Source organism: Aulonocara sp. 'chitande type north' Nkhata Bay, linkage group LG5 (assembly GCF_057382095.1).
Source record: "Aulonocara sp. 'chitande type north' Nkhata Bay isolate Kocher_YH1m ecotype deep benthic linkage group LG5, A_spYH_male_GT1.1, whole genome shotgun sequence".
Taxonomy (NCBI): Eukaryota; Metazoa; Chordata; class Actinopteri; order Cichliformes; family Cichlidae; genus Aulonocara; species Aulonocara sp. 'chitande type north' Nkhata Bay.
In genome coordinates, this window is record NC_141348.1 from 21683390 (window position 1) to 21695157 (window position 11768).

Genomic DNA, 11768 nt, shown 5'->3' on the forward strand with positions numbered 1-11768 from the left:
TCTAATGTAAACTCACTGAATTTACAACCAGTTTTCAAGAGCTTTTGTTTGGTTTTTATTTCCAATTTCCCTAACAGGTTTTGGCCCTTCTGGTACCGCCCTGGAAACGCTTCTGTCTGATGTTCTCAGCTGAAGCGGTAGGTGGCGAAGAGTCACTTCCGTTACAGATGATAGCGCAGTTAATGAGCAGAAGAAGAATTGCTTCACGCAGATGTTTACGTTCTCCTACTTCCGTAGCTACCTAAAGCGGAGTAACGTTACCAGTCTGACGCTAAAGCGGACATTTCACCAGAAAATCTCGGTCATGTTTAGTTTTCTTTACCTCAGTATTAGAGCGGCTTAGCGGATCAACATGATTCAGGCCATGTGTCTCCCGCTGTAGGCGCTGCATCGCGAGTTTTTCTCACCATTCATCGCAGGCAAAGCAAAGCTAGCGCCGTGTTAGCAGCTGGTCAGAGGCAGTTGGCTCAATTTAATAAAGGATCTTTCGATCCGCACTCTGCCCCCTTGTTAATTTAGATTATCACGCAAGGCAGTCATGGCCACTAGGCGTCTGACAGATGCCTTCTTGTTAATGCGGAACAATGCAATCCAAAACCGGCAGATATTGGCTGAGCAAGTGAGTACATACGACCCCCGTCTGAGTACACGTAGCAATGCTGCGGTGAGTGGTCTGCATCGTTTTGACATTTTACTGTGTGTGTTTGCGTATAGCCAGTCACCGATCCCTGTTAGCTAGATCCAGGTGTGTGATAGCTGTAGCTGCTGTTAGTTATTATCCTGGATGACCTCCACGACGTTAGTGTTTCAGTGGTTCACAGTGATGTGACTCAGTGGGGCGATGATGGAGGATGAAGAAGTGTTGCAGGCATGCTTTTAGCTAGTTAATGTCTATAACCGCCCGTTTTTTAATGACAAGAATATATATTTTATATATATATATTTAGGTCAAGGTTAACTGAGGGTTATGGTTGATTTCATTTTCTTCGCATCCTCTCGTGTGCCTCACTGTAAAAAAACAAAAAAAAAAAACCCTGCTGTGGCCTTTCAAAAGCCCGCATCATACTGAGTCGTGACCTGTAACTGATCTAGAGTGTAGCTGATTCTCTTCTGCAGTTATTAAAAATAAATACAGTAATTTGAAAAGCAAAGGCAATGAAAATGCTCGTAAAGCTTCCTGGAAACTGTTTGTCACTAAGAAATACTACCTATCCTTTAATTGTTAAATTATATGGACAGAAGTACTGGGCCACCCGCATGTCACCGTAGCTGTTATAACACCCCATTCTAAATTGTTCGCCACACTTTTCCATTTCAACACGTGGATTTTTTTTTTTTTTTTTTTTGCCCATTTAAACAGAAGGCCACTTGTGCCGTCCGAGGCTGATGTTGGTTGCTTGCAGTCTCTCTTCTTGTTCAGTGTGCTCTGTGTTGGTGGACGAGTGAGGTTCTTTCTCACCAAACTCATCCAACCATGCTTTGTGCACTAGGGCACAATCATACTGAAACAGAAAATGAACTTTACCACGCTGCACAATTCCAAGCTTCCAACTTGGATTTTTCCAATTAATGATAAGATGGGGCATTCAGATTTCCCTAAGAGTAAGAGTTCAGGACCAAAGCACATAAAAGCAATGATTAAGAAATGTGGCCAGATACTTTTGTCTATATAATGCAGATATAATTAAAAACAAGCGAGCTTTTTAGTGATCACGATACAAGAAGAATATATTTATATGTTCCTCTATAGCAGAGCTGTTCTTTCTGATAGTGATTTCCGTGACACTGAATAATGATTTAGTTTCTTTTTTCTAAAAACAGCAGTCGCTGCATGGAGCTTATTGCTGGAGAGCTAAAACATCAAATGCTGGCATGTTTTGTTTTGTTTTTACTAGCAGTGATAAAACACTGAATTTAATGTTGATGCAGAAAAAAACAAAAAGAAAGAAATTAAAATCCTGCCATGACCTACTTATATTTTTAGGTTAAACTCCACCACAGTACAAAAGTTATTACTTTCCCTGACACAGTTTTGAAGCTTCTTCAGGCGGGCAGGTGTATGCCACACGTGAATATTCACACTCTGCTGTGAACATTTTATCGTGCTACCTGCACGCTGGTGTAGATTAGTTTCTTCCCGCTGGAAGCCCAGAGATCATGAACTTTTAAGGTTAACACATTCTGCATTTGTTTGGGGAAAATTCTTAGTAACAAAACCGGCCTTTGTTACTTAGCTGCCACTCCTCATGGCGCTGAGCGAAGTGGAAATGCCGATCTCTCCACACGTACCCGGGTATTTTTGAAAACGCAGATTTTTCTATGCGTTTGCGCCTTTCGTCCACACGTAAACGGCGTTTTCGGTCACTGAAAATGGAGATTTCTAAAAAACGCCTGCCAGGGTGGATATTTTCGAAAACTCAGTTTTTGCATTTATGTGTGGACAGAAACAGCGGGGTCAAAGGTGTGCTCCTTTTTTGACGTCACACTGTGCGCCACGTTATTGTTTCGGTGAAATGAATTTCTACAACACTGTTACTTGTACTCTCTGCAGTGTTTAAATGCTTACATATACACACACAGCTACTGTCCCTCCACACATACGACTGGGTTCTGCTTCTATGCCCCATCTTTGTTTGTTTACTATTTCCCGCCGAGACTTCTAGACTTCTGATTGGCCAACATTTCTACACGGTTAGGAATATATCGCCACCTGTTGCTTTGGCATGTTCCTAGCAGCGTTTTTCTTCATTTCTGCGTTTACGTGTGGATGGGATTGTTTTTTAAAACGAAAACGGAAAATCTCCGTTTTCAAAAATACCCGTGTACGTGTGGACGTATCCTCAGTAACACAAGTGATTTCTTCAGGCACATCTACAGAGTGGAGCCCTTTAAATGGCTGTGGCTCCTGGAACAACACTACCTCTCTGTAAGAGTGTCCTGTTTGGGTTTAGATCAGGATCAACAGCGAGCAAGCTCAGAGTGAGGAAGATAGAAGCATTGCTGTGGCTTCATTTTTTGGGAGGGTGATTCATGCCTAATAGGGCACATGAGCTAGTCATACACTGTCTGTTATTTTTCCTTCCAAGAACCAAAACAAAAAAAAAAAGATTACTCAGTCGGTTCTTGGCATTTTGTTTCATCTACAGAACAGCTGGTGTAAAAGAGCCCAGAAATTTGGCTTTGGATAGTTACACTCCCCACATGTGTTGGGTCATACACTGATAAAAAAATTTTGATACCAATTCCATCATTGATTCTTATTATATATTCATTCCTTATTAATTTTCTGCTTGAAAAATCTCTTGAGTCCAAACACAGTGTAGAAACAGACTAATGGAAACCCTCCAGCCCAATGACTTTGCTGTCAGCTGTCAGAAAAACATGTCAGCATTATTGAAAGGCATTGTTAAGCTCTGAGGCACAAGATTCCAGGGGAATAGAAAATTTGATAGTGGTTCTCAACTGGAACGGTTCCCATCCCAACCCTACCTCCTCTGCATGCCTGCACACCTTTTTTTTGACTTTATCTCTGTGTCCATCATCTCTTCTCAGATAGATTTAGTTCCCTGTTAACTATTCACAGTGAAAATGTTGTAATGAGTGTTTTACCTAGCAGGATATTAGCTGCCAGTGAAGAACAGTAAAGAAATGAGTGAAATCTTGGAACAGAATCGAAATTCTGGATTTACAAACGATCTCTTGTGCCCGAATGAGCATCTTCTCAATATCTGTTCAAATTGTTTAGTCTCTTCTTCAATGAAACTGCTCCAACCACTTTATCTTATGTCTGAAATGGCTAAAAAATACAGGTAGAAGTGTGAAGTGCAGGTTCAGTCTCCTTCTTGTACTGTAACAAACGTCTGTTTGACACTGGCGTCGTGTTACGCTTCATCAATATAGGGGATAAACACAGTTGATTTAAATGTCTCACAGGCTTGGTCATTAAAATTATGAGGGGCTAAACTGATTAGACCAGTCGGCCGTTATCAAGCCATCACGTTGAAGCTGTTAGAATATTTGGCTCAGGTGGTTTTTAGTTGCTTTGTTGCAGCAGGACCATTAAGTTGCTTAGAGCTGCGTCTAAAATTGCGTTAGCTGTTAGAAACGAAGAACATTTTGCTGCTGGCTGAACACTCAGGTTTGAAATAAGAAGGCAGCAGACCAAGTCGCCTCTCGCTTTTTTACTGACAAATCAATCACTGAAGAAGACAAAGCAACTAACAATGAACTCTATTTAATCTAAAACTCTTAAACTCATTTTCCTTTTCTTAGACTCACAGGTTTCTGCTCTCTCTGTTCTCACACTGTTTCCTCCTTGTAATCATTTGATTTAAAGTAAAATGATTTGGAAAAGGTTTCTGGACGATATTTTTCTATATTTAGTTTAACTGTACACTGAATGTACAATGAATGTCAACAGCCTCTTTTACAGTGATTATTATTCCTAATTCAAAGTAATTTAACAGTGGGAGTGGATGGATATTTATATTTCATGGGCCTCACTTTCTATTCCTTTTTTTCTCCTTTTGCTTGTTTTCGGTTGGATGGGACCGCTCTGATATCTGCCAATCATATTAGGAGCTTGATGAGGTACTGTCATTTCTCTTACTAAAAGACGGAACACCGTCATCTTCACCCTCTATCACGTAAAACGTTTTAATGGATCCTCTTGTGTCTTTAAGTTGGCCGATGATCGGATGGCCCTGGTTTCAGGGATCAGTTTGGATCCCGAAGCCGCGATTGGGGTCACCAAGAAACTGCCCCCCAAATGGGTAGATGGAGTAGATGAGGTAAACTGAAACTGTAGTAGAAATTTGCAGCTACTTCAGTGTCTCTTTAAAGTGAAATTCAGCAAATAAATTAATACATTTTGTCTTCAGATCCAGTATGAAATCACAAGGATCCAGCAGAAGATGAAGGAACTGGCCTTGCTTCATGACAAGCACATGAATCGTCCCACACTGGATGACAGCAGCGAAGAAGAGCACGCCATAGAAATCACAACTCAGGAGATCACGCAGGTGAGATAATTTAGCAGCACTGTGCATATGTATGCTGCCTATTTTTAGACTTGAAATGCTGATTCTTTTCTTTCAGCTGAAAATCTGCGTGGATATGTTTTAGCTGTTGTTTTTATTTGAACATAAGTATTTATGTGAGAGCACGCTCTAGTATGGAGCCTGAAGTGAATTTAGAAATGAAACAAGTAGAGTCGTTGTTGTTTTTGCAGATGTTCCATCGATGCCAGCGAGCCGTGACTGGTTTGCAGTCTCGCTGTGGTCACTGCACAGAGCAGGAGGAGCGACTCTTGAGAAACGTGGTCTCCTCTCTGGCACAGAGCCTGCAGGAGCTGTCAACCAATTTTAGGCACACACAGTCCAGCTATCTAAAACGTAAGGACTGCATGGCATGTTACATGTTTGGGTTTTTTAACTGTTATTAAGTATTTTTGTCCTCATGATGTTTTAATGCCGTCTAAGCATTGTGCCATTGGCTTGTCTGACAGGTATGAAGAATCGAGAGGAGAGATCAAAGCACTTTTTTGACTCGGGGCCCTTAATGGAAGAGGATGAAGATTTAGCTCTATATGACAAGGTGAGGACAGCATGTTTAGAGCTGGGGTGTCCACAGAGAGCTGCTCTTAAGTTTAAATGGAACACACCGGTAAAACGGGTGCAAAATAATCATAACAAACAAACCAAACGCCTTTTCCAGATGATGAGCAGTTTAAGAAAACAGCTTTTTTAACAGTGTTTCTTCATTATAAGCAGTAAATCAAAGAAACCCATCAGCACGTCTCAGTCCAGCAAACCAGACTGTGTTGTTTTTTTATTTTTTGGGTTATCTGTTCCTTATTTTCTTTGGTGTTTCCTGGCAGGATGCCTGATGCGTTTGTCAATAAGAAGGCTCTAAAATTGATTCTGGCTCAGATAAAGTCACCAGTTCAGAGTTTTAGGATATTTTAAAACAAAACACAGTAATTGAGATAAATCCAGTGGTTGTTGGCCTACATCTCTGAACACAATGCATGTATGCTGACACTGTGTACACAGCTGCTCTGTGTATACAGTGAACCAAAAGCAGAAGTATCCATGACTATCAGTACCATTAAGATTTAAAAAAACAAAAAAATAATCTGTACATCTACCAATGTTTACACATTTAACTCCCAATTTGTACTAAAAATAGTTACATTGAGTTTAGGTACTTCTTAACGGACAGGAAATGGCCTCAGTGGAGGAATTAAATAAATGCTTTGTTTATAAAATGGGTGGTCCTGGGTTTAAAGTCACCCATTTCTGTGTGGAGTCTCTACAAAAGATGCGCATGTTGTTGGTTATAATGGAGACTCTAAACTGACTGTAGGTGTGAATGTGAGTGGGAATGGTTGTCAGCCTCTGTGTGTTGGCCATGCAACACATTGGCTACACCACACTACTGTAAAATCTTCTGTGTTATTGAAATGGAAATTGGTCTGAATAAAACAAAAACAGCTCATTACCCTGCCGCTGTCCATCTAGTCTGTAACATTTGTATATTCAGCCTTGTTCTTGAATCTGTCATTTTTCAGGGGTTCACGGACGATCAGTTGATGATGGTGGAGCAGAACACAGTCATGGTTGAAGAACGAGAGCGGGAGATCCGACAGATAGTGCAGTCTATCTCAGATCTGAATGAGATTTTCCGGGACTTGGCAGGAATGGTGGTGGAGCAGGTATTTGAAGCAAATTCACTGAGCTACCACAGGAAAAACGTGCACACACAGGCTTCAGCCACATGTGAAAATGGAAAAAAGATCAGTTTTATCAATCATTAATAACAAAAAGGAGCTAAGTTAAGCTCATTCTGATCCTATTCGGCAGGAGCTTTCAGATTACTTTTGTTTGTATAAATAGTATTTGAACAAAATAACTTAAGATAAGATAAGATAAGATAACTCTTTATTGTCATTGCACAGTCATACATAGTACAGTAGTACAATGAAATTGGAAAAACTGTCCTACGTCAGCACTACATATAACACGACACGATATGACACATCACAACGTAACAAACAACACAACACAGTATATTAACTTAGTATAAAAAAGAAGAATAAGTGTATGTGTATTGCACACTGTTATTATTGCACATTAATTATTATTGCACCTTGTTATAAATATAAATATTATTGTTAAGATGTTATTTTTAAAAAACACTTTGAACTGATCTTTAAGGAAGAGTATACATAGACTTGTGAGGAGTTTTGCTACAAAACTGCAAACACGATCTACAATTATAATGAGTTTCTTCCCTTAAACCAAAAAAACACTCTTTTTGTCCTTCCAGGGCACCGTTCTTGATAGAATCGACTTCAATGTGGAGCAGGCTTGTGTTAAAACAGAAGACGGATTGAAACAGTTACAAAAGGTAAACACTAAATTTCTTTATTTAGTGTCTTGTTTTTTTTTTTTCCAGGCAATTTCATTTTTTTAAGTAATTCAAAACATTTTTTGGCTTATGGAATGAAAACTGTAAATAATGACCAAAGTGAAATAATAGGTATTATAATTATTTGTAGCGGTATTAGTAGTAGAAATTATTTTAAAGACTTGTTTAAATTTCTTATGAAAGCCAAGCTGTGATTTGTTCATACACATGCTCAGAGGCACTTCTAAATGTATTTATAAAGTACAAAAAAATGAATCTATTGTTTTGTGCCTGAAACATTCATGTGTGTGATATACACAGTGTTAGCAAATGAGGGTCAGTGTTCTTTTGGACAGACTAAGGTGGAGATGTTTGACCATAATGGCAAAAAACAAACACAGCATATCGGCACAAACACTTCATACCAGCTGTCAGCACGATGGAGAAGAGGTCCTGGATTTGGGCACCTTGCAAGCACTAAATTGACCATGAACTCTTCTGTATGCCAAAGTATTCTAGACTCAAATGTGAGGTCATCTGTCCAACAGCTAAAGTATGGTTAATACTGGGTTAGGGCTGTGCGATGAGACCAAAATCTCATATCCCGATATAAGACGTCTATCGTCCAACCTGGAGTTGAGTGTTTGAGCTGATGCATGAAACTATATATTTTTAGACATAAGTTGTAACGGCCGCCGTTTTCTTTGTGAGTATTTATTACACGGCGTGCTGCGAGAAAAAAACAGTTCTAACGTGTGAGTCCAAGGTTTATTTTTTAGCACCTGACGGCTCTTTTTTGCTTCTCATCCATAAATACTCTGCATCCTCTTTCACGTGATTCAGTTTATTTTGAAAAGTCTCAACAGGATCTTGAGCTTTATTGTCAAAGGTTTATGTGGAAACTAAACCAGCGGACACGCGATGGTTTTACCGTCGTTGTTGCTAACGACAATGCATAAAAACAGGCGCTTGTCCGTCCGTAGTGTGGTTATATTAAATATAAGAGAAAGAGAGAACTTTAAGAAATTAATATAGCCACTACAGTGACCATCAAAACCATGAAAAAATATTGCCGTAAACGTTTATTTTGCGACACCATGAAACAAACGATAGCGTAAAATGAAAATGTCGTCATCCGCTATATATTGTTATATCGAACAGCCCTATACTGGGTTATGCAACAGGACAGCGATCCTAATCAAGGTATTGCAATGACACAATCACAGTCCAGACCTCAGCCTGACTGAAAGAGAGCTGTGCAGAGACAGGCTTGCTAATCTCAAAGAACTGAAACAACGTTGCAAAGAAAGGTGAAGCAAAATTGATCCACATCTATGTGAGACACTGATAGAGTCATACAGAAAACGATTACTTCCAAGTTGCTGCTAAAGGTCGTTCTACAAGCTGTTGGATGTTTTGTTATGTAATGTTTCAGGAAATTTTAGAGCCTGTTGACCAGATGTTTTTTCTGTCCTGTGGTGTAAAAAGACCCCATCTGTACTTATTCATTAAAAGTGAATGGTGTTATGTAAAATTATTCTTATTTTCTTTTCAGGCAGAACAGTATCAGAAGAAAAACCGAAAGATGCTGGTCATTTTGATCCTTTTCATCATAGTCATTGTTCTAATTATTATTCTTTTTGGAACAAAGTTCTAATCACTCATTCCTCCGTTTTTGTTTTCTGCCTGGGTGTTTGTTGTGCAACTGTGTGGACTTGGACTTGATTCTACCGTCTTTCACACCAACCGGGAAATGCTAAGAAGAAATCTTTGTGGGGACACTGTGGGTTAGTGGAGATGGGGTTTTTTTTAATGGGAGAGTTAGATTTTTTTTGTTTTGTTTTTTTCTGTTATTTTTGACGGATTTGAATGAAAAAAGCAAAACAATCAACAGTGTCTATTTTTCCTAAGTGACTTTGACAGAGGTTTGTTCAACCGGACATTTTCATCTTAGCATTATATTTACATCCCAGCTCAGTATTTTACTGTGAAAGACTTGAGAACTTTTTTTTTTTTTTTAAATGAGGGCAGTACCATTTAAGATCAGAACAGCCATTCAGTACCAAAGGACCATCTGTTTTTTATCAGTTTATTCCTCACTTTAGAATAATAATACTAAGGTCCTTGTTACCACACGGTTGGCCTGAGGAGGGTTTATGCAGCCATACATCTCCTCCACTTCATTTTAACTTCATACCTGTTGAACACTTGCTGCGCTCTAATGAAGTGCTCATGTTAAAAACACTCGTTTTTGTTCTCCATGGTCTTTGCATAAAGTGCTACCTTTTTTTAAGAAACCCTTGCAGTTTGCACATATTGAGCCCTGAGGGGTAGGAATGGGTCGGGGTGTCGTGGATGTAATACTACTGTCATTTGTATGATAAGCAAATTATTTATTTTCAAGTAACTTCATATAACCCAGAGATTTTTTTTTGTTTTCTGTCAGGTTTGCTGTAAATTGAATAGAGTGTATGTGTAGTCTGAGCACAACAGTTAATAATCACTCCACTGAGGAAATGGATGTAGTACAACACAATGAAGAGACATTTGAAGACCGCATTGTGATTTTTTTTTTTTCTCCCCGTTTCTTCTTTGTTCAGATTTACACATTACATTTCATTTGGCTGTCTGATGAGCTGAAACAATGGAGCGCTTTTTTTAAATATATGTACTCAACTCTACACTTTACATGTAAAATCATCTTTGTCATTGATGTGAAATTGTATGTAAAAAAGAAGAAGTCCAAGTGGTACTTTACTTAAGTATTGATTTTGGAAACCAAACGGGTGAGGAGACAGCAGCTTAATTTTTAAAAAAATAAACCTGGAACATGAGTCGGTGCGTATCTGTGTGTTCACGTCTTGCACAAATGGTACTAACTGCAAACAAAGGTCACATTAAACACTAAAAACTATTAATTTAAACATCTGTTCCATGAAAAATCACCTACCTAACACGATTTTTTTTTCTTTTTAAAACTTTAGCGCATTTAATGAAGCCATGAAAATTTTGACCTCACACTAAAATTCCAGAGTTGCAGGTGCCCAAAATCCCACTCAAGGGATTTAATAATGCACTGCTCTATTTTCAGTTTGATTTTGGAAGAGCTTTTCCCATGTGCATGTAGGGTTTGCTTGGGGATAATTCCCAACATGTGGGATTTGGTCATCCCCGACTCATTACTGTGAGTAGTCTTGTCTCTCAAAACACAATTTGGGGGAGAAACCAAAATTAACATTCCTCTATCAAACACAACCAACCTTGGAAAAAGGCACCGCAGCTTTGGAGAAAATGACTTCTGTAAGAATGCCATGACAACCTGACTGGTATAGTGTCATGGATAAGTTGCAGGGCAATAAGTCCCTGATATAAACGCCATGGAAAGCATGGCATGACAGACAGACATCGCAATCCTCCTCCACAGACTCAGGAGCATCTCCGGGTGGCACTGACTGATAAGTGGGCTGAGGTCCCACAGGATGATTTTCAGAGCTTGTGCTTGTCCATGAGGAAGACACTTACTTCCATAATCAGTGAAGATCGGGGGGACACTACCCTGCAGTTTTATCGCTTCACCAGTGTATGGTGCTTATGCTTGTTGACATTTTTGTTGGTTTTGATATTCAATAAAAGGTGATGAGATGCAATATATCAGTGGTAATTTGCATACAAGTAAAACTACACCACTCTATTTACAAACCAGTTTAGTGGGATGTTATTAAATTCCTGGAGTGTACACATGAATGGGTTGAAATTTTGTGATATTCAAATTATTTTTTTAACTGCATTCTTGAGCCACATGTAATGTTCAGGACTGAAAAACATCTAAACTCTGTTAAAAACTTCAACCAACCGCTCAGATCTCGAGTTCAGGGGTCAAGCTTTCTGGAGATGTGACTGCAATAACTTGAGATACCACACAGGATTTTGAAACTGATGTCCTAGTTCTGTTTGGGGGGGGGGGTAACACTGGTTTTTGCTGGTATTTAATTTAATGTCCGTGGCACAGTGTACTGATATCCTGGATACTTGGAAAGAAAATGTTTTGGATAAACGTATGCGGAATAGTGGCTGAATAAAACAAAATATAATAAGATGTTAAGATTTTCATACAGTGGATATGACAGTCCACAGAGAATATTCACTATTTGTGGATGTGGCAAAGAAGGATATGCAGAGGGTTGGTGTGACAGAGAAGGATGGCAGGGATAGGGTCAGATCGAGGCAGATGATCTGCTGTGCTGAGCCTTAAAAAGAGAAAAAAAAAGAAAGAAGAAGAATTAATTGATGATATAAATAACTGCTGGATGCAGCCATAGCTTTACTAGAGACCAGTGACCAAAGGATTTTTCGTGATG

The 11768-nt window shown here is 39.1% G+C and overlaps 1 protein-coding gene across 3 annotated transcripts; it reads left to right on the plus strand.

Annotated features, from left to right (window-relative positions):
- The first annotated feature begins 180 nt into the window (after positions 1 to 180).
- On the plus strand, positions 181 to 10244 carry stx16 (syntaxin 16). Of its 3 annotated transcripts, XM_086292059.1 has the most exons (9): positions 181 to 664; positions 4579 to 4590; positions 4683 to 4790; positions 4881 to 5021; positions 5231 to 5393; positions 5507 to 5595; positions 6572 to 6715; positions 7330 to 7410; positions 8966 to 10244. In XM_086292059.1, the coding sequence occupies exons 1-9, from the start codon at positions 539 to 541 to the stop codon at positions 9065 to 9067; spliced, it is 966 nt and encodes a 321-aa protein (XP_086148185.1). In that variant the 5' UTR covers positions 181 to 538; the 3' UTR covers positions 9068 to 10244. The 3 variants fall into 3 exon arrangements, with proteins under 3 accessions (XP_086148185.1, XP_086148186.1, XP_086148187.1); XM_086292060.1 differs by lacking the exon at positions 4579 to 4590; XM_086292061.1 differs by lacking the exon at positions 4579 to 4590 and having other exon boundaries at positions 182 to 619.
- Positions 10245 to 11768: the final 1524 nt, after the last annotated feature.